The sequence below is a fragment of the Myripristis murdjan genome, chromosome 20 (genome assembly GCF_902150065.1).
Source record: "Myripristis murdjan chromosome 20, fMyrMur1.1, whole genome shotgun sequence".
NCBI lineage: Eukaryota > Metazoa > Chordata > Actinopteri > Holocentriformes > Holocentridae > Myripristis > Myripristis murdjan.
The window spans coordinates 17671367-17693812 of NC_043999.1; the positions used below are offsets into that span (position 1 = coordinate 17671367).

At 42.4% G+C, this 22446-nt stretch overlaps 2 protein-coding genes and 1 non-coding gene across 3 annotated transcripts in view; 1 reads left to right on the plus strand and 2 right to left on the minus strand.

Annotated features, from left to right (window-relative positions):
* LOC115379242 (centrosome-associated protein CEP250-like) overlaps nt 1–11461 on the minus strand; it is a 115240-nt gene extending 103779 nt beyond the window's left edge. Inside the window, exons 1-3 of the mRNA XM_030079967.1 lie at nt 11240–11461; nt 8617–8766; nt 8146–8151 (exon numbers count right to left, since the gene is read on the minus strand). Coding sequence (XP_029935827.1) covers nt 8146–8151; nt 8617–8766; nt 11240–11461 — 378 coding nt within the window. The remainder of the gene's footprint in view (nt 1–8145; nt 8152–8616; nt 8767–11239) is intronic.
* trnal-uag (transfer RNA leucine (anticodon UAG)) lies at nt 11072–11153 on the minus strand. Its single transcript has one exon. It is a non-coding gene; the product is annotated as a tRNA-Leu (tRNA).
* A 476-nt stretch (nt 11462–11937) lies between the features above and the next one.
* Nucleotides 11938–20210, plus strand: pex2 (peroxisomal biogenesis factor 2). The gene is made up of 2 exons (XM_030080002.1): nt 11938–12027; nt 18469–20210. Exons 1-2 carry the CDS (start codon nt 11961–11963, stop codon nt 19461–19463), a joined length of 1062 nt encoding a protein of 353 aa, XP_029935862.1. The 5' UTR covers nt 11938–11960; the 3' UTR covers nt 19464–20210.
* The last annotated feature ends 2236 nt before the right edge of the window (nt 20211–22446 follow it).

Below are 22446 nucleotides of genomic sequence, written 5' to 3' on the forward strand. Positions count from 1 at the left end.
AAGGAAGGTTAAGATGTGGTTTCCACTCTGTATAATCAGTTTTTGGTGTGAGATAATACTTGTATGTTGTTGCAAAGCTAGGGCATACCATCTAATTATCAGTCTGAAGTGTAGCAAATGACTTGCGCTTACTATTGTACAATGCCAAGACATGTTTGTACTTGCTTGAATTGTTTCATTTGTTTACAAATAGAATCTAACTGAAATGAAAGATTCGGTAATAATTATGCAGGGCTAATGGGAAGCAGAGGCATCCCGCTGCCCCAGATAGACCAGTTCCAGTTCCATCCCATGGCTGATATATTAACAAAGGTTTACAAGGGCAGAGCACTACATATGTAAGTTTGGCCTTATGGCTGACCTTACAATGCACTTAGTATCCTGTACAGGGAGTAATGCTGCAGCCACTCCTACAAGCCATTTATTCCAGCTAACGACCGTCAAGCACTCATAAATCAGCATTAGGAACCTCTTTCGCTCTCTCTCTCTCCCTCTCTCTCTTTCTCTCTCTCTCTCTCTCATTCAGTTGCCCTTCTCTTTTGCTCCGTCTGATGTTCTTCCTTTCTCTCAAGTTTCCTTGTCCTCGTTCTTGTCCTCTCCTTTTTTTTTACAGTTTTATCTCTCCATCTTTATACTTGCCACTCCCCTGCTCCCCGTCTCTTTCTCTTTCTCAGTCTCTCTACTTACCCCTTTTAACCCTCTCACGCTCCTTTTCTTTCTCTTGCTTCCTCCTTTTCCAATCTTCCTCCCCTCCCTCTCTCTCTGTCCATATCTTCTCCTCCTCCCCTTTCCTTCTGTCAATCTCTCTCTCCCCTTACCTCCTGCCATCCCTCCTTCTCTCTCTCTCTCCCTCTCCCTCTCTCTCTCTCTCTCCCTCTGTCTCTCTCTCTCTCTCTCTCTCACTCGCTGACAATTCCTTCCCTGAAGATAGAGACGGCATCCCTGAGATGTCTAACCTGGTATTGGCACCTCTATTGATTTTAATTAAGCTAATTAGTTCATTATTCCAAGGATCAAACGGGGGCATCCATTACCGCATACAGAGGGGCTGGTGGTGGGGGCTGGTGGAGTTAATATGGTAATGAAGACGATCAATTATCACTCACAGCAAAGTCATTAACAACAGTATTAGCATAGTCAACCATCGCAACCTCCTGACCTCGATCTCTCTCTCCCTTCCTCCCTGGTATGTGTGCTCTCTCTCCCTCTCGGCATCTGCTACACAAGCATTGTGTGTGCGAATGTGTTTGTGTGTGTCTGTGATAAAGGTCACGCAGTTCAGAGACAAGGGATGAGGGCGGGGGGCTGGAGAATAGTAAACTGAAGTCGCCCTTTTAATGCCGACCTGAAGCCAGTTTCCACATTCTCTTGACTTGAGCGGAGCAGTCACCACTAATCAAGGACAGATAGTTTTGTGTGTGTGTCTGAGTGTGTGTGTGTGTGTGTGTGTGTGTGTGTGTGTGTTGAGCAAAACATAAATTTTACATAAAACAGGCAGCCTAATTCTGGCCTTAAGCATTTATCAAACAACAATAATACTAGAATTAACCTAATAATAGGAATAGGTATGCATAAACAGTAGTATGTGTGCATCAGTGCTGGTGCCTGAGAACAGCTTCATCTTAATATAACGTGCACGTGTGTGTCGCAGTCATTCTAAAAGCAAGGCTGTTTCATTAAATCCAGGAACATTCACATTTTGGAGATCAAAAGCTTTTCATGCAACAGCTGTGGTATAACTTACAAACCTGTACGTTTACGCCATGGTTGTTAGAACTATGACCCGGGACACAAAATGGGTCAGAGGGTTACCACTACTAGCGGGTCTGCCACATGATATGAAAGGTTATGTTCTCATTAGCATGGATCAAGTCGTGAGAGCAATTTTCTCATTTGGTTCCAAGGCTGAAAGATTTTAAGAGCCCCTGCTCTTTGTTTTATGGGGAATGTCATAAACAAAGTCACTTTGTGAATCACAAACAAAAATCAGAGACTCTCATCACAGCTGGAGACACTCTCGGCATTCAATTAGCGAATTTGTAACCGTCACTTGTTGAGAAGTAACCCATTTGTTTCTTCTCTGATACAAATAAAACAAAAGGAATTATGCCTTCCTTGTTAACTCTGTCTTTTACAAAGAAGGAAACATGGCAAATGGGATTCTAACAATTTAACCCATAACATAATAGGATACCACACATCCCCTGAGATGACGCGGTGTCTGCAAAATGTGTTTACCAATACACGGGTGTTGTGCCTTTGGTGAGTATGGTAATGATTTGAGAGTTGTGTGGGAATGATGAGTTGACGGGATAAGTGGATCAAAGCGAGAGCCAGTGATCCCTAATGATCCCTACTGATCTGTTCTGATCTTCACTGATCTCCCCTCCAGGCCTCCACAGTGCCCCAAACTGCCCTGACGGCCAGCCGCCAACCTCTAGCAATTAAAACACACACACATACACACACAGACGCACACACAGATACACACAGACACACATACAGACACACACACAAACAAAATGGCGTGCATATACGCTTGTACATGCAAAGACATGCACAAAGACATGCCAACATACACAGTACACTCCGGGACATGCACGCAAAAGCACACACACAAAATGGACAGAAAGAAGAAAAGACAAGATATGACTCACATTGAGATTGTGTCTATGTCCAGTTCTCTGAATGAGCTGTGTGAGAGAGTTTATGTCTGACTGTGGATCTCTGCTCCCAGAGCACAAGGCACAAACACTCTCCTCCAAGGTTCTGCTTTGTTGTTTCAAGTCCTGGAGAGAACATGAAGAGATGCTAAATTCTTTGAATCAACCCACTGAGTGACCATGAGAAAAAAAATAAATTAAAAAATCATGAAATCTTTTCTGCTTCCACAGACAATACTTTAGCCATATATTGTTGTTCCTTCAGAATTCTTGTTGTGCTTGTTGCTGACAACTATAATGAAAAAAAAAAGAAAAGAAAAAACAACACATGTAGTTTGAGCCTGCAGTAAAGGTTCGGCAGTTCGAGAAACAACATTTCAACCAGAGAACTCGTATTCAAGCCTCACATTGGAAAGCGTCTGCCCTGCTGAAGTGTCCTTCAGCACAACGCTGAATCCATTCCGGCTCCAGAGGTTATTCTGTAGCTATTGTTTTTCACTGTAACCTAACAGGACAAAGAAGGTTCAGCATTTCCCCTACATTCCTTCAGTAGCCATGACTTGCCACGGCCGGGAAATTGTCCCCAGTTATAAAAAACAAATAAATAAAAACAGGACACAGCACGAGGACAGGAAATTTAAAGATTAGTAGCCTGAACTCTTTGTTTAGCCCAAAACAAACACATGTATGATCATTATTCTATGCAGTATGATACAGTGCTCTGCATAAAAGCCAGTTTCCAATCCTATTAGTTACTGAAAATGATCCTGGCAGTCAGAGAAGAGGAAATCTTAGCACAACTGAGAGATAACCTCGGTGAAACAATTACATTTTTGCTTATGGGCCATCCATATTCAGGTACATGACAGTCTGCAATGACCAATACTATGTCAATCAATTCACTGTCACTGTAGAGAAATAATGAACAGAAAATCATACACTTTTAGTCTACTTGTTATCTGGAAACTCTAGGCTCTTCTAGGCAGCTATGTGTTGTCATTACCCACCTATATAAATTTTTTTTTGTTAACTTTTGCTACTTGATACTAATTATTGCATTAGACGTGGATTACATAAAACTGGCATCCTGCTTTGACTGCAGCACCTATTAGGTGGGGTTTGCTCGGTCAGGACACTTGACATTTTGCCGGATGAGCTGTCCATCATAGAAATGATCAATGAATTTCAAATTATTTCCTATAATTTCATAAATTTTCTGACACATACTGCATCACTCCAAGAAAGTTAAAACTAATGCTAAGGATTATTTGCAAAATACTATGTATTGTGTGTGGGGAAAGATGATGATTCTATCTATATCAGCCTATCAGTGGCAAGCAGACAACAGACTAATAGCAGTCTAGAAGGGAGAATATAAGCCTTACATTTCATGATATTATGACCACAAAACAAACTCTGTTTAGTGTCCATTACAGTACAACTCTATTGTGCATCAACAAGACCATACACTACGATTCAATCAGACGTTAGCTGAGCTCCTATTACAGAGCTCATTGCATCGTTTACATGGTGGAACGGTCCATAAGTAGCTCTAAATGCTCTTCATTTGATTGGATTTCACATTATGGACATCGGAGCAGAAATACACTGTTGTCCCCTGACTATCCTAACAGACTGTTGAGTGAGGGAGTCCATTTGTTTGTATTTGTTTACCGATCTACAGCCTGAAAACACACTGGGAAACATAAACAGACAGTGAGCGTCATTTCAGATGGGTGAAAATGGAGATTCAGTAGCTCAGAAGATTGGTCAATGTCACAGCTACAAACTACTACATTTCCTGACACCGTGTCTCCTTGGCTGCCGGCCGGAATGAGCGCTTATCTCGGACTAAGGAATCCCAGGGACAATAACAGGAATGCGCCACTGGACAGAAGGACTCACCGGTGAACTATGAGAATTTCATTTAGTCAGGGTTAGAAATTTTACTTACCTATTAACCATGAGTTGCATTTTTTAAATTAAATTAAAATGGTGGATTTCAGCCAACAGATGTGATCCTAGGATATTAGCTTAAACAGACCTAGCGAGCACATGCCCAGAATACTCAAATGTGATCCCTGATATTAGAACATGAACACTAATGAAGACCTAATGCATAACACCATACACTGGGCATCTACTACAGTCCAGATATATACATATAAGACATATACACCTTATTCAGTAAATTATTAAATCAAATATTTAGCTTTCACCTATAGATGTGGAAAGCAACTTCTCACACTGCACCATGTACACCATTTAAAAGCATATATAATCACCAAGTAAAGAAGAGGCACATTGTTAAAATCGATGCCCTCCCTCGCCTCGTCACTGCAGGAATACTTGCACCCTAAAGAGTTAACAAAGCTTTCAAGTGTTGTAACATCAATAAATACGCATACCAGTAAATAATTCAATACCAGTCATTAATGAATTATTAAAATACCTATCAGCGACATGCATGTTAAATACCTTTGAGCTGCAAAATGATACAAATACCAGCAAAGGATCAAGGAGAACATTCAACTTACAGGTGCAGAGGCATCTGAAAAAGCCTTATGGAAATGAAGGCGCAAAATGCAGGTATTTGTTGTTACTGAAGCCATGCCATTGAAGAAAATTAAATTTTGATTGATGGGAGTTAAAAATGGACAGCTTTGAATGTTGGGAAATACAAAGCATTGCGTTACAGTGACCTTTGTGACTTGTTTGGATTGGAAGCACACAAAGCTAACCCTCTGGCCTTCTGTATAATAGCAGATAAGTGCTTTGATGTATAATAGGCCATGATTACTTTTCTGTGTGTAAAACTCACTCAGGAGAGTGAACGTTGATAGAAGCCTGGCCATAGTTGAAATGGAACAATACCTTAAGGTCACCGCATCAAGTGGTGATGTCTCTACAGTGCTGCCTTACGCTGATGCAATCTTCAAAATCCTTGGTTGGGGCTTTTTGCACGCAGCTTTCCACCTCCGCACCACTAAGAATGAATGATAATTTGTGGTTTCTTGGAGAAAATGGTTGGGGCCACAAACTATGAAAGATAATTATAGAGGACCTTTCTCTGTCTGATTCCATCTTAAGTTTGCAAGCAGCTTTACCTGAAGAACTCACTGCATTCTGCATCTTGAAGAATTCTCACCATTGTGTTGAATAAAAAAAAAAAAAAAAAAAAACAGGCAGCCATTACAAGAACCCACACTCCCTCTAATTGCTTTAGTATTTTACCATTATTCCTCTTCAAGTTAAAGCTAGGCTAAACAACGATGGATTTTCATTGACTTATCTGTTAACCATATTCAATTGTGATCCTCTGTGATTGGATCCTGCATAGTCGAATCGGCCTTGGCCTCGAGGAGTGTGCACATACAAAGGAGCCTGGAGACAATGGTGCTGCAGAATGGAATAGACAGCCATAGACTGTTATGCTCCCTCCCCCTCTCTTTTATTCAGGTTTTAATTTCCTCCTTACATTGTCTCCTTTATGTACAGTTGGTGTTTGTGTACTGTATGTACTTACTGTGTTTATAGGGCAACACTTCATTCTACAGTGGAGTGTTTCTCCTCTTAGTTCTAACAAGAAAACACCAAGGGAAAAGTACCTGGTTAAAAGGAAAGGTAAAATAAAAGCACCAGAATATATCCACAAAAGTATATGAGCTGGGTTTGAGCCCAATAATTACATTGCAAATACACGCACAGTGCCCTGAACAGCTTAACTTGGGATCTTGGTGAGATAACAACTGATTTATGCCTTGTGTTTTATACAAATGGAATCGGTCCAGCCAACGCACAGAGGGACATCTGTGAAAGCCAATTTATGGTTCTGTCTCAAAATGCCACCATTAGCCATTCATATGTTTTCATGGTATTTTGGTTAATATATGTGCACCTCTGCAAAAATGTAACTGCCGGATGCTTTACTTTCCTACCACTTGTTTCACGTTGGTTTTCACTCAAAGTGACGTCAACATGGAGCCGGCCAGAGAGAGATGAGTTGCGGAGACTTGGAAATATGTTTTCTTTTTTTTTTGGTGACACTCCATCCAAAAATTATAAATACAGCAAGATGTCACATAATTCATGGCAAGAAGCATCCCAAAACATCATCGCCAAATGTGTCCAACAGCGGAAACTCAGACATTGTAAACACAATTACTTCAATTTTTATCCAAGCCAGTGAAGCACAAACAAAAAAGGATTATAAACTTAACTTTGCATGTAGTGTTTCAGCAGTCTGCACACAGACTAATGCATACGTATAATTGCTCGCACCGCCACAGATGGTGTATAGCCACACAAATCCTCAATGACACTTCGACAAAGAATCACAAATCAGCCTACATCAGCGTGCTAAGTACATGCCAGTCAAGCATTCAAAAGATGGAATAAATACAGATGTACCATATTCATAAATACATAATTTGAGTTTTATTCATAAATACATAATTTGAGTTTTAAATGGTTGCTATGTCTAATTGCAAAATCTTGTACTATAGAATTTAATTTTGTCAGTATTTTTCCCCTTTATTTAATAGTTGTAAGGTGTACATATTTGTGTTATTTTCATATTTTTGTGCTGTTATTTTATAATTTTATATTCAATACCAGGCTACAGCGGGAACAAGACTGGGTTTGTATCAGCCAAGGCAGGTGGGTGACTGTTAAATGAAAACCTGTAAATATTCATGTATAGCCTATCTGAAAGAGACAGCAACTACACTGACATCCGGAGTGATTATCTATACTGATCCATCTGTATCAGCAATGTCTTTGTGTGATTTGTAATAGATGTCTTTGATCCCAGTCAAGATTAGACCGTTGGTCCTATATCTTGTTACATAATGGTTATTGAGCTTGGCTACAGAAATCACTAATTAGTAGTGTAGTACTGTATTTTCTTTAATACTTAACAGTTTTACTGAGACCAGACTTGTATCCTCCATATCCTGAAGTGCTTTTAAGCAAGACACAAATAATCACTGAATCGACATGAGGGCTGTCTCTTAATTGGAGTCAACTAGCAAACCATCAGCTGTCCAACACCGACATCGATGGCTGTCACCACCACCAGCAATATAAAAGAGATTCAACGAGGGTGTTATAAACTGTGTATAGATAGCCAAGAGAAGATTGACTCCCGTAATGCATCACAATTTTCAGGTTTCACAGAGCAGTTTTTCACATTTTTGAACATGAATGGGAGTGAATGGGGGTAAGTTAGCCTTGACTTCTAACCTACCAAAACATATTCTTCAACTGATTCTTGTGATGGACGGATACGGTCATGATCTGTTGACAAGACGTCAAAATAAACTAGTGCGGTCCTTTTCAGTATCAGAGATTTCCTGCACAGGTTAAGTGCACCTCTCAAGACTTTCAACTACTGGTGTTCTAGACAACACACAGACATGAGTGTTTTCCAGCAGTTAGCTATCATAACGGAGGTAAACTAATGGGTTAGGGTAATACATACCTGAATCTTCACAACAGCATGCAGATATGAAAAAAAATACATTCAGACATGTGGTACAAGGCTCGGAGTCATGAATTTCAATATTTTGTCACAGCATGCTACAAGAAATACAGTTCACATATATTTCATAATATGTTTACAATTGTTCTACACAACACAGAGATGTGAGTGGTTTCCAGCACTTAGCCATCAAAAGGATGTAAACTAATGGGTCAGGTAAAGTGCATTGCATACTAAAATCTCCACAATAAGATCCAGATATGAAGAACAATGCATTTTGACATGTTTTACAAGGTTCAGGGCTGTGAACTTCCAAATTATATTCATGCTAAAAAAAGACAGATATGAGAGAGATATTTCGTTCAGTTCCACTCTCCTATCTTCCCCATCACTCAACCATTTAGCTAATAAGGCAAAAATGTCATAATTTAAAAAAAAAAAAAAAAAAAAAAAAAATCAATAAAACCTTACGTCAACAATGCCATCAGAGGTGCATAGCTTCATTCTGAAATTGGAAACCTTCTGGTTGGCCTCCCTCTCCAGATTCTCAATGGTCTGAACCAACACCTGGTTCTGGTCTGCCAGGTCATTCACATAAGTCTGCAGGACACTCACTTTCATCTGCAAGGGTCACAGCACAACAACATTAAACAGGAGCTTTTTCCAGTTGGTTTTAACAGACAGGGATTCAAGCCAAGTCATGTCATCAACAAGTGTAACTGTGAAAATATTGGAAAGCCGTGGTAAGATGCATAATTTCCCCAAATTCTGTCAAAAAATGATCAGTCATGTCTGAGGTAGCACATCGGCAGTGGGAGCAACAGTAACTGATCCATGCGACCACCCCAACGCATTTATGCCCGGCAAGGAAAACCTGAGTTTCACACAGAGCATTCACCAAACAGATAGTGCCTCACAAAAGAATCAGGAAATCTATGTTTTATTTATTTATAGCTAACCCTTTTTACCCAGTCACATCCATCCTACTGAAATCAAGAATTTCTTTTAAAAGAGACATGGTGAATATATGGGTAGGAGAGTCAAACACCATAAGGTTTTCACAAAGTAGTGCATCTAGACTCAATGTCTTTGTGCATGGATGAGACATGCATGATACAGTGTGATGTGAAGCTTTGAATGACTTTCTTTTCTCTTTTTTTTTATGAAAAGGGAAACATCATGAACAGGCCGGCGTAAATAGCTGGTGAAAGTTTAAGGGACAATCAATAGCAACAGGGAATATGTATTCCCAGGTGGAATTTTTCTTGCTGTTGCTTTATATATTGGTAGAATGCATTTCTATGTTTTATTGTTTTCAAAATAGGTCACACCAATGAGCACAAAATAGCTTATTTGATATAATGCAATATAAAATGTTCGCAGGCTCTTTCTTCTAGGGTTTAAACTTATTCTCATACATGATCCTTAAAAGGAAATGTACGGTACAGTTGGTCCGTGTATGCACTGACTGCAGCTGTAATAAAGGGAAGTGCCACTGAATTTCAGAATCTGAATGTTACTGTCATGCTTTAGACGAGCACCTGCGCATCTGTGTTCATAAATGTCTGTCCCCTAAAGCCAGAAAAGAGAGAGAAGAGTTTATACCGTCCCCTGGTACACGATACATAACAGTGATGTATAGCTTCAGGGAGAGTGACTTGAAAAGACAGAAACTGTGACTGTGACAGTATCCTAGTTAATATTCTGGGGTTCAGTGTGCATATTCAGGTGTGAAACTGAGAGCAGGCCCATTATATAAAGCTCAATAACATGTTGGTTCACTGTCTCCTAGCTTTGGGACAGCTGTTCACAAATAGCCAACTGACTACACTACCCTAAGCCATAAGGAAAATTCTTATATTGAGTGGTCTCTTCCTTTAGTATATAGCCAGACATGCACGTTGCTCATGTGTTATAACCATGTTTGTAATCATCATAAACCTGCAATAGATGAATGAGCACTCGGTTGTCAAAGCTAAACGTTTAAGATTGACTGTCCACATCAAGCTTTAGGACTTGGGAGCTCTTGGGTTCTAAACACATAACCTTGTTAAGCAGGCCCACTACTGGGGCCGGCTGACCAAAACCCATCTCTGAAACCTTGTTACACTTGCTTTGATGCACAGCCCAGCTCACACAGGCTACATTCTGTAGCTAAATGATGTCATATGACAATCCCGATGATTGGGATCCTCTCTTTTTTAAATATGACTGTGGATCTGTGTTCCTGATCTCTGCCGCTGAGATGGAAACATAATGCAATTTGCCACCTGTTACAAGTGCTGCGGCTTTATGAAAGCGCCCCTATGCTTCCTCCTGTCATTTGTCTGACAGGATGGAGGTCATCTTCTGTTGGCCGAGTCACAATGTACAGGATGCTCTCTGATATCTATTGGATGAACAGTAACCTAATGACTATAGATGTCGGCAGAATACTGAGAGATATATGCATTTATAAGCAGCTTGAATCACAGTCCTCAGTCGTGGCTGGGTTTTTGAATATTAATGTTATTGATGAGACCCACGATGCCCACCAGGAGACCAGCAATGATCCATGGGGAAGGTTAAAGTAGGTCCCCAGTAAAATGAAAAATAATTTGCTTTAGCTGTTGACTTGATCACCAGTCAGTAGCACTAGACATGATTGTATATAGTGCTAAAACAATTCATCAAACATCAGAAACTTAATCAGCTCTAATTTCGACGTTTCATGAATAGTTATATTCCCAGGTAGATATAAAATGTAAAAGTTTATGAAGAGGGTATGTTGTAGGTCTTTAACATGAGATATTTTTTTACTTGATATGAGCATATTTGAGTTACTGTGGGTCAACAAGTTTATTTCCCTCGGTTTCCTAAATGGTCATGTATTTTACCAGCATTTCCACATGATCCAAAGTGTCACTCAAACCAGTAAAGGTCAATATGGCAGCGGTGGGATTTGAACCCACGCCTCCAGAGAGACTGGAGCCTAAATCCAGCGCCTTAGACCGCTCGGCCACGCTACCGCTGAAAGTGACAATAATCTGTCACCGTAAAAAAAAAAAAAAAAATACACACACTCTAACCTTTATGTAAAGTGATAATTAATTACCTGTAGTATTTCCTCTTGACTTTCAGCTGGCTGCAGCTCCAGACGCCTCAGCCTTTCCTCGTAAAGTCCTTTAAATTCCTCTATAAGCTCTTTCATGTTGTTTGTCTCATGTTGTTTCGGCTCTATCTGTCTTGAAGCTGAGGGCAGGTTCAAAGTGTCACTTCCCTGCCCCCAACACTGCAACTTCTCCCTTAACTCGGCTGTTTCTGTGTTTTGGCTCATTGTGCAAATATCAGCAGTGACTCCCTCCAGTAATTGGAAATGACTGCCCGGTTTATGCGGACGATTCCCAAGCTAGCAAAGGCGACTCACTGCCACCATTCAGAAAACACAAAACCAGTCTTGTAGTGCAACTTGTAATCTTTAAAGTTAAATTACACAGGCTTTTAGGTCACATTATCAAGCGTCCGCTGCAGCACAGCTTAGAAGGAGTCAATGCTGGGCAGTTGGAGTGTGTGTGAAACATTTTCTGTCTTTTTTTCTGTGAATTACCGTGGCTTCATCACGGAGCTGGTCGCTAGGTACGGTAACTACAACGAATTTATGTGAATGGGTTATTTTGAGGATGAACGACGCTTCCCCTGCAGTTTGCCGCGACGTTGGCGCTGCGTGATCTGATTGGCTCGTTGGGATCACGGGTTGTGTTGCTGCGCCCCTATTTGTGAGTTTTCTTTAAGAGGCGGAGTCATGGCGCCCAACCCGGAAATACAGAATACAGTCCATGGGTTGTGTACAAGTCGGTGAATGTCTGACCGCACCGAGTTGGTATTTTCCCCGGAAAGCAATGGGTAAATATAATCTATACCTTGTTTACAAGACGATTATGTTTGTGTTACGGCTTTTCTTGTGCAGCACACGCTTGTACTTCCACAGAAAGCCACGCGAAATCAATAAATGTGAGCACCACCGGCTTGTTGTTGTTGTTGCCACATGTAATGTACATAGCACTGTTTTGTCCTTTATATCCATGTGTTTACTGTCAAAACTGATGATTGAGGTTTATAGAACTCGGCGTGTATAGCAAATACTGTCCAAGCATCCAGCCACGGCTAATTAGTATCCAATACAAGGTCTGTGCAGATTTACTTATTTATGAACTGCAACTTTGAATGGTAACCTTGTGACTGTGTGTTCCTTCAAGAGTGTACAGCTCCACATACTCCATTATTCCTCTAAACTGTCAGTGCCAGAGATCAAAAACTGCCACATTGAGATTCATGGCAAAGTTGATCTTATTGATTTTCAAGAGACTACTCAGTTCATTTCTCTCATCTCAATCATCCCTCCTCTACTCGAGCCTGTCTCTTTGGTTATATCTCTCTCTTCCAGTGGCTGTGGCGGCTTTCACACACTCTGCCAAAACCTAATCCCCCCCTGTTATTATCGCATAATGCTCTTGCTTTATTATCAAAATGGAGATCAAAATGGATTTTTTGTTGTTAAAGACCTATAGCCACGCGCTGAAGAATTAAGAGACAATGTTATAATGAAGAGAACGTGGAGCGGCTGATTGCATGAGGCTCAAGTGTAGGTGCACGGCTCTGTGTGTGGATCTGAACACTTAACGTAATGAGTGAGTTTTTTTTTTAGGGAATCACTGAAGTTAAATTGGGCTGTGATCTCACTCTGGGGTCACAAGTTCATCTTATACAGATCTCACAGTAAAAGCATGTGAACAAGGCTGGGGGTTTACCCACACACGTATTTCAGAAAGAACCACATCCTATAGATGAATTGCCTTTTTACTTGTAGTAAATGTACTACAAGCATGATCCATAATGCAACCTTGCTCATTTACTTCTAGCACAAGCTGCACCAAATCGGACCGTTACAGTGAACTGTATAAAACCACATTAAAACCCATATTGGATCTTAGTCACTGCCACATTTCGGCCTACTTAAATAACTAGGAACTGGAAACATAAACTTAATTAAAGGTAGGCAGTGTAGGATTTTGTCAGAACATACATTATTGATAAATGAGTTATGTTTTTATGTGTCCCTGTTTGCTGCTATTTTTCAAATCTAAATATTTTTCACCAAAGTATTCCCTATCCCAGTTGCCTTTATGAGTAACATAACCAGAACAAACAATGCCTTCTTATATTGTGCAGGATATCAAGCCAGTAAACCTAAAATTGGACTATGGCACGCAATGTTGTAACAGCAGCAGTCACATTTTTTTTTTTCCTCACCTAATTTTACAGCTACATATCAAAGAGATGCCTAATTCCTACATGCAGCATCTTTGAAGTGGATTAGCCTATCAGAGCAACCTGAGCCAAATTGTCTACACAATCTCATAGTGTTTTACAGAGGCAAAAGACATCCCCCTGAGTTTCCAGCATTCCACTCCCTCACTCGTTTTAATTGTTGCACAGATGAAACACGAAGGACTAAATGTTCTCATCATTGCCTTTTTTGTCTCTGTGTTTCTCATGCATAAAGAGAAGCTCTGCAATGTGTTGATCAAATATTCTCCAGGATAGCACATTTTATTTGCATGAGGTTAGGCCCCAGTGCTCTCCCATTGACTCCAAAGAAAGACAACTTCAATTCTCTCATTCATTAGCTGTTCCGCTTTTCCCTCCACATTCAATATGCCGAGCTCTCTGGCATCTAAATGTTTCATGACTTTTTAAGTTGTTTTTTGCAAACCCCTGTACTTATTACTCATACAGCCTTAGCATACTCAACCTTCGTACTCATGAAATCAATTAATTCTCCTAAATAATTTACCTTCTGAGCAAACCAGATTAAGCAGAGCACATTTTTTGTGTCGGATGTGCTGCTCTAAGTGATGTTTTCTTTTTTCTTTTTTTTTCCCTTCTTTTTTTTTTGTGCAGGCATTAACTTGGCCCTCACCCCATGGCTCGGAGGAGTCTTGGGTGATTAGAGAAAGAGGAGAGCCTTGATAAAGCATTAGTGTGCGACTCACACACACACACACACACACACACACACACAGCCTGAAGACCCCTTCGTGCATTTGCACACATTCATTTTTCATGAAACAGACTCATAACAATTAGTCCGGTTACCGCCTGGGTAATCTTAGCGTCCCCGTAATGCCCGTGGTCTGCTGTATGACATCACTCTCTTAAAAGTTCTAAATCTGACATTCTCATCCGTTTTCATGGTGAGGACATTAGCAGGCCTTGGCTAATAGGCCTGCATTCGTTCCTGGCGAAAGAAGGGCAATAAAGGGGGAGGAGGGGGGAGGTAGAGAGAAAAACGAGACCGCAGTGCTTAGAGAAATAGGTTATATTCGCCAGACCTTTTACACAAATTAATTTACATGAGTGAGAGAAGAAAATGTAAAGTTGTAATCCAGCATGCCTTGCCAATGCATAGCCTATTTCTCGCTACAGGCATGACAGGAAGCCAAGTGACCGTTTATGCATTATTTCAACAAATATATTATGCTAACAACCATAGCTAAGTGCTTTGGAATTCCAGCGTCACACTACGCCAGGGGCTAAATCGAGATTTTTGGCCAGACAGTTTACAAGTGAGGTGGAATGATATCCTTTTCGAATGGCATGTGAGCGCTCGTCCGCTGCAGCAAAGGTTAAAAAAAAAAAAAAAAAAAAACAAGCCCCCAGTGACATACACGCACTTACATACCCCTTCCCCGTATCCCCAGTCCCTTAGTCGCCTTCTCTAAACGCCCTCACCCTCTCCCTAGACACCAAAGCCAAGGTCAAGAAGACAGTGCAGCCGTCCTGTCTGTAGGCTATTCCCCGGGTGCCAGCCCCTCGGTATGGCTGAGCCGTGTTCGCTTCAGGAGTGTTCCCTCCTCTTTTATTGTGACCGTCAGTCTCAAGGTCAGTTCCTTGGGAGAGGTTCACGCTTATCTGTTTTTCCCCACCTCCTTTCCCCCCCCCCTCATCTTTCCCCCGTTTTCCTCTTCTCCACTGTATCAGTAGACAGTAGCTCAGAGCTCTCAGCCTGGGGACTCATCACATGTCTGTCTCTCTGTCGGTCCATCTATCCGTCCCTGCAGCCTGGTGTCTAGTTTTCAGAGGACCCGGTGAAGCTGCAAGGCTCCAAGTCTGATGCTCTTTATGCTTTGTGCGGTCGTCTCCCTTTCTTCACACTGGTCATGGCCCCTTTTGCCTTGAAGCGATGTTGCGGCGCGTTTTTCCCGTTAGATTGGATGTTAGCCGTCGTCATTGTTGTTGGTACGCTATGGCAGTTGGCCTCGAGTCGGAGCGCCGTCTTTGTATGAACATGATGCACAAGCTAAGAGAACAGGAAGAAAAAAAAAATGTCATCTGCTCTGAACCCAGACACCCCTTAATATTCCCTTGCAAAATGTTTTTAGAGTGTTTTATACAGGCCTGATAGAATAGCAAGATCCTGAACTTTTTTTGCGTGTTTCTCTATTGATTGTCAGTGAACTTCTCTAACCTGCTGTCGGACCGCGCTCGCCCGTCAGGCACGGTCACTCCAGGAGAAGGCATTTCGTCTCTGGGTCGGCCGGTTGGCTGACCTTTGGGACAATGATTGAGTCAGTGTATCGCATCGGGCGTGTGAGGGGTTGTGTATGCGCAGGTGAATGTGTGAGAGAGAGAGAGCCTGCCCGCCTGTGTGTATCTGTATATATGTGCACATACACCAGCGTGTCTGTCCATGTGCTCCCGCTGTGTTTACAATACTCTGTAAACACCGGCATTGACCATGACTTTTGACTATTACATAAGGAACATGGATTTCCAGCTGTCCACAGTGAAAGCCCTGTAAATTCAAATGCTTAATTTTATAGGCAGGCCGGCATTGACTGAAGTGTCTGCTTGTTATATATTTGGCAAGTGCTGCAAGTCTGAAGGGAGGTTGTCAATAGCAATCCCTGCTATTGATATGGCAGTGGGCAGGAGATGTTACTTGGCCCCCGACTCCGGCATCCCTCTGATCCCTCTACATCATAATTACATTAATATTGACAGACCCTTGACAATAGTCACATTACTATTGATAGGTGGCTGTCAATACCGTGTTCCCCCAAATAAAACATATTCATTCATAACTTGTAAACTGCTCGATAAAAAGCTTTGAAGAGAATATCGGACCCGGCCGGGTTTACTCTCCCGAGAGGTCTACTGCTGTGACGGGGATTTCTACCACCTGGCTGTGTGTGTGTGTGTGTGTGTGTGTGTGTGTGTGTGTGTGGATCTATGGAGTGATGGATTAGTTTAGCTCTGTATTAGAGCTCTGGGTAGATCAAGGCTGCGTTTGACATACATACACAGTCGCATACACACACACATACGTACACACACACAGAGGCACATAATCTGTGCATTTTTCCCCCATCAAGGAGAAACTTTCAAATCAAACTAAAAGAAATGGAGCCTGTTTATTGGTTAGCATACACATTCAGACTACCTCTCATTTTTTTTTTTTTTTTTTTTTTTAATCCAAACTCTACTTCCGTCACAGGCGAGGCGCTAGTCACTGAACATGGCAGCACTTCAAATGCAGCTCAATGAATTTGTCACACCTGCTTACTTCAGTGTGAATTCACTCTATTTTCATTCATTTGCTAATTCTAACTTGGTTGGACGGTGTATCCTGGCTCTATTGAAACATCATGAATACACAGATGGTCCTGTGCGCCACAATAAACCCAAGCATCGCCACCGCATATTAGAATGTTTTTTTTCCCCCCCTCCTTGAGAAACGTCTAAAGTGACCATCATCTCTCTCTCTTTCTGTCAGAACTGCCATATTTACCCGGCTGAAATCTCTTTTAAAGCTTCGTGACAAATCCTGTTCAGCGAGACACAAAAGCCACTGTCAAAAAAGGCCTCTCTGTGTCTCTCTCCCTCGCTCGCTCTCTCTTTCTCTGGCCCACTCTCTTGCTCTGTCTCTCTTAGCGTTAGTTAGCCCTCCACTGCTTAAGCGTTTCATTTGAGGAAAGGGCAGATAAAACTGGGAAACTGGGAGCGGTTTGGGACGTATGCGGTGCGAAATAGCCCAGACGTCACAATAGCGAGATCCCATATGGAGTCGACTCTAGGGGGAGGAAAGTAGTTCCACATTTGGCAGATGTTTACGGTGTACCAGAGACTGTGCCGTTAGCCTAATCCCTGGTGATGTGATTTGTACACACACCCCTATCTCCAGAGGGAGCAGGCACGAAGAGCCTCTGGGCTTTGCCTCCCGTGTGTATATATATGTGTGTGTGTGTGTGTGTGTTGGATTGTGTGTGTTTATACACTGGAGAGAGCAGTCTAAGACCCCCTGCTCTTCTGCATTGCGCAGCTCAAAGGTTGCATTAAGGACGGGTTTTACATGTGAAAAGTGATTTCCGTTCCTGTGTATAAAGAAAAAATAACCTTCCTAACAGGATGGGCCTCACTTCCGCGGCCTCATTCCTCCCCAAAACCGGGCTGCCCTATAATACTTTGTGCCTCCATATGAATTTCTTCTAGTGTTCAGGAATCTAATATAGGCTATGTTATATGTTTCTCAGGACTGTAAATGAATGAATGAGAGTATTTCGTTAAAAATTATTTGCAGTTTTATTGTTTGATTTGTCTGCATGGGCAAGACACTGTTTTTCTGGACAAATTGAAACAAACCTGCATAGGTCTGGGTGATGAATTGATATATTGATACATAACATGAGAGCAGACATCATCTGGAGTTTTATAGATCAGAATTTTGTGATTCGGCTTAAGTGTTTTACTGGTTTTAAAGACTGCATTACAGTAAAGGGATGCAGTTTTCTGAACTTGATAGACTGTTCCATCTGATTTATAATTTGCTTTTACCTGCATGGTTGTCAAATCCACATCACTAGTGGCTGTTTATCCGGAATCTTTTGTTTGTGAATATCATAAAAGACCAGTAGTCATCCTCACCATAGTGTCACAATACTGATATTGAGGTGTTTGGTTAAAGTTTTGCTCCATTGACTTATCCTCTCATATCCTCAGTATCAAATTTTGAATGGGGTGCTCCAGTGGCTCACCATGTAGAGTGCGTACCACTAACTACTGAGGCTAATGTAGCCGCAGCGGCCTGGGTTTGAATCCAGCCCAGACCTTTGGCCATATATCATTCCCCTGTCTGCCTTGTCTTTCCTGTCTCTCTCCACAGTGATGTTGTAATAAAGCAGAAATAACCGAAAATACTCTTAAAAAAGAGTAGACAATTTTGAAAACATCAGTTTAAAATTTGATTAACCTCTATTCCCTCGTTTTTCTTTTTTTTTCCTGCAGATCTTGAAAGTGAGGACAAACAGACAAAGGCAGATGGAGGTTCGGGTTCAGACCTCGGTGTTGACCCGCAGATGCCAGTGCTGCGCATCAACCAGCTGGACGCCTTTGAGTTGGACTCAACACTTGAGCAGCTGGTGTGGACCCAGTTCTCCCAGTGCTTCCAGCACTGCCGCCCAGGCCTGCTCACACCTGTGGAGCCCGAGCTGAGGGCTCTGCTCCAGCTGCTCCTGTGGAGGTTCACCCTGTACTCCAACAGCGCCACGGTGGGCCAGTCTCTACTCGGCCTGCGCTACCACAGCATGCTGTCCTCCTCTCCCCACCACTACAGACCCCTGTCCCGCAGGCAGAAACTGGCTCTGGCTCTGCTCTCTGTAGGACCCCGCTGGCTACGGGAGCGCTCCCACAGCCTGCTGCTGTGCCTGGGTTTGGGCTCGAGCGCAGGAGTGCCCCCAGCCACAGGAAGCGCCGGGACGCTCCAGCAGGGTCTCCGTCGTTCCCTGGCCTTCATTTCTGGTGTCGCCCAGCTCGCCGGTCTCATCAACTTCCTCGTGTTCCTGAGGAAAGGTTCCCACCCCATGCTGGCGGAGAGGATTGTGGGAACACGGGCGGTCTTCAGCCAGCCCAACACGGGCCGGGATGTAACCTACCAGTACATGAACCGTGAGCTGCTGTGGCACGGTTTTGCTGAATTCCTCATCTTCCTCTTACCATTGATCAACACGAGTAAAGTGAAGGCAGCCGTGTATTCGTTTATGTTTTCCAGAGAGGGCAGAGACGAGGAGGGAGCGAGGGAGGGGCCGGGACTGTGGAAAGAGTGTGGGCTGTGCGGAGAGTGGCCCACCATGCCTCATACGGTGGGCTGCCAGCACGTCTTCTGCTACTACTGCATCAAGAGCCACGCCATCGCCGACGCTTACCTCACGTGCCCCAAGTGTGGTGCACCGGCAGGACAGCCAGTACCAGTGAAGCTGGAGGTGGAGATGAGTGCCAGCTGATGATGCCAGAGCAATAAATCACTTCCTGCTGTGTAGGAAATGATTTGAAATTATTGTTAAATTGCAGGGACCCTCGGCTGTGTGAAAATTTCGGGGCTTTGTGGGCTCATATGCTGTAGTTGTACAAATGGACTTGCAGTGAACACACTCAAGACTCATCACCTTTGTGTAATTACAAATATATGTCTTGAAGTTTACCGTATTATTAATAAGTTAATAAAGTTACCTTTAGAATAACTTAACATAACAGATAGAACTAGTTTGTGAATGGGCCTCCCTATGGAGGATTCACAAGCAAAGCGTGTATGAGAATACGACCGGACTTCAGTCTCTATGATGCCTGCGTCTTTTCTGAACACACATCGACCTGCTATGTTTAATGTATGTGTGCATATATTGACAATCCTCTGGCCCTTCTGTTTCTCTGGCTGGACTTTGGACAGAACTATTTGTCTTTGGTGCACTGGACTGACTGCAGAGAACCACACAGAGCATATATTTGATGAAGGAACATGTTGATTTATGCTCCAAATTGTGTGTGTGTGTGTGTGTGTGTGTGTGTGTGTGTGTGTGTGTGTGTGTGTGTGTGTGTGTGTGTGTGTGTGTGTGTGTGTGTGTGTGTGTGTGTGTGTGTGTGTGTGTGTGTGTGTGTTTGTTGAAATGGGAATATTTGTTCTGATGAAAAATGCAGAAAGTCAGCTGAATAAATAATGGGAGGAATTTCTGATGCCTCTCATCATGGCCAAATTAGCATTTGTTGTGTATTTTGTGCCTAAATTCTATTTCAACATCATTAAAATTGATAGAGTGCTACCTCTTGGGTGTTTATTTAGTTAAGTGGAGGAGAGAGAGATGAGGGAAAGTTATAACAATCAGCACACTTCTCTCTAGACAGGCCCGGTCGTTCTAACTCCCATTATCCGTTTTCACAGCACCCCAACATGCTAAAGATCAAGGGGGCAGCCGGGGGCTCGGATTGACTCACACACGCACACACACACACTTAACAGTCAGCCTTCCTTCTCCCTTGGTCTTTCTCTGTTATGCTGCCTTTCCATCTCTCTCTCTCTGTAATCTCTAGGGCCCTCGCCCCTATAAGACTGTAGTAAACTGTACCAAAACCCTGGCAGTCGTCTCCTTCCTCGCAGGCGAATTACTCTCTAATCCCTGTAATGAGTCCAAAGATGCTTATTTATGCTGGAGTTAACCTCCACCAGTGAGCCCAGCCCCGGGCCAAAAGCACCCCAGCTGAGTGAAGCCTTTCCTGGGCTGACGGAAGAGGAGTGGGGGGGGGCACCTCCCTTCCCCACCCCCTCTCCTCCCCCTTCCACCACCACTCAACACTCCAGCTTTGATCACTAGGGCTTAATTGCTGATTGCCGTGACGATCAATCATTACTGCAGGCATGATAGAGAGCCTTTGTGGAGAGCTGGGCTCAGACTAACGCACACATGAGGTTAATGTTTCTGTTGTGCAGCGAGGGTAAAATATTTCACATTTGTCCTCATGAGGTGGTGAATGCCCTGAAGAGTAGTGGGGTAGGTGTACCAGCACTGCTGCTGAAGCCTAAATTATTTATGTAACTGACCGATATGATGCTTATTTCTCCCAGAATTTCCTCATGTCTGTTGAGTATATGGGTTACTGCGTGGAAAATGTGGGCTGTGTCCTTGGTGGCAATGCAAGGCCGAAATTAATGAATAGGAAGGTTTAAAGCACATACAGAAGTATTAGGACAGCCGTTCATTGGATTAAAAGAAAATGTACACCTTGAGGTGGGGGTTACGATCCTATATGATGATTGGTTTGACATGTGTTATGTAAAAAACATAGGGCTCATCATGTGGATTTTCAAAAGTCCTCTCTCACGTCAAGGACGTTTCAACTAATGAATCTTATAGTGATGCATATAAAGCCTGAGATAGAAAAGATTGGTTGTCAATATTTTATGCACTACGCACATTACATTAATGTACGGCAAGTCCCAGGCAGCGAGTTTGAGATTAAGGATGCATATATGATCAACCTTAATGCCACTGGGACATGTCATTGTCTTAACATTCAGGCAGGCTTACAATTCAAACCTTTTTCCAGATATTACTCTACAACTCTAATTGAAGTCCCAAATCCCCAGGAAAGAGAAAAGATAAAGAAGAAACAGTGCATTAAAGTCTATTAATTGAGTTAGGCCATGGATTGAATTAGTTGGAAGTTGGAACAAGGCTCCGGACTTATGGAAGGTAGCTAGGGCTACGTTAAGCCTATCTGTCTTTTGGATCTTTTCTAATTCACAGACTCCGTGTGGAGAAGAAAAAGAGGAAGAAGCCCAGATTCCCAGCGGCTATGCAAAGCAATCTGCACATTCACACGCAGCCATTTAGGGAGCAAATTGGCCCCGTGCCCCCTCTGACGAAGGTTTTAAGAGAAAGGGAATTAGGGCGTTGAATCCCTAACTAGATCTCCTTCTTTGATGAGCCTCTTTATCCGCCTGTCCCTCATCTCCATTCCTTTGATGTGAGGCGTTGATTTTCCTGATTAAATAGTTTTTAAAGTAAAAAGCTCTTTTCTGGGTTCTGTAATGCTAGGTACTTTACTGTACCTATTGTAGGTTCGTTTGTGTGCATGCTTGTTGAATTGTCCATGTGTGGTATTCCTTAATTGGAACAGAGCCCTTGGCTTGCAGATAATAATAAGGATAGTACAATAGCTTTGATTCTTACATGCATATTTTCTCTGAGAGAGAATGTTATCATTTAAGCTTATGCCTGGCTTTTACCTCTTCATTTGAAATAGCTAGAAGGACTCAGAAACCCCTATGCATCACTAATGGCATTAGAGAGTAAAAACACCTGTGATTTTTTTTTTTTTTTTTGTACTTCAGCTAAATTCATCTCTGATCCCTTTGCTCTCAGTCTAAGCTTTTACTTACTTTTCAGAAAGTAAGGAAATTACATCCCACTTGTAATGGGGAGTTATTTCCAG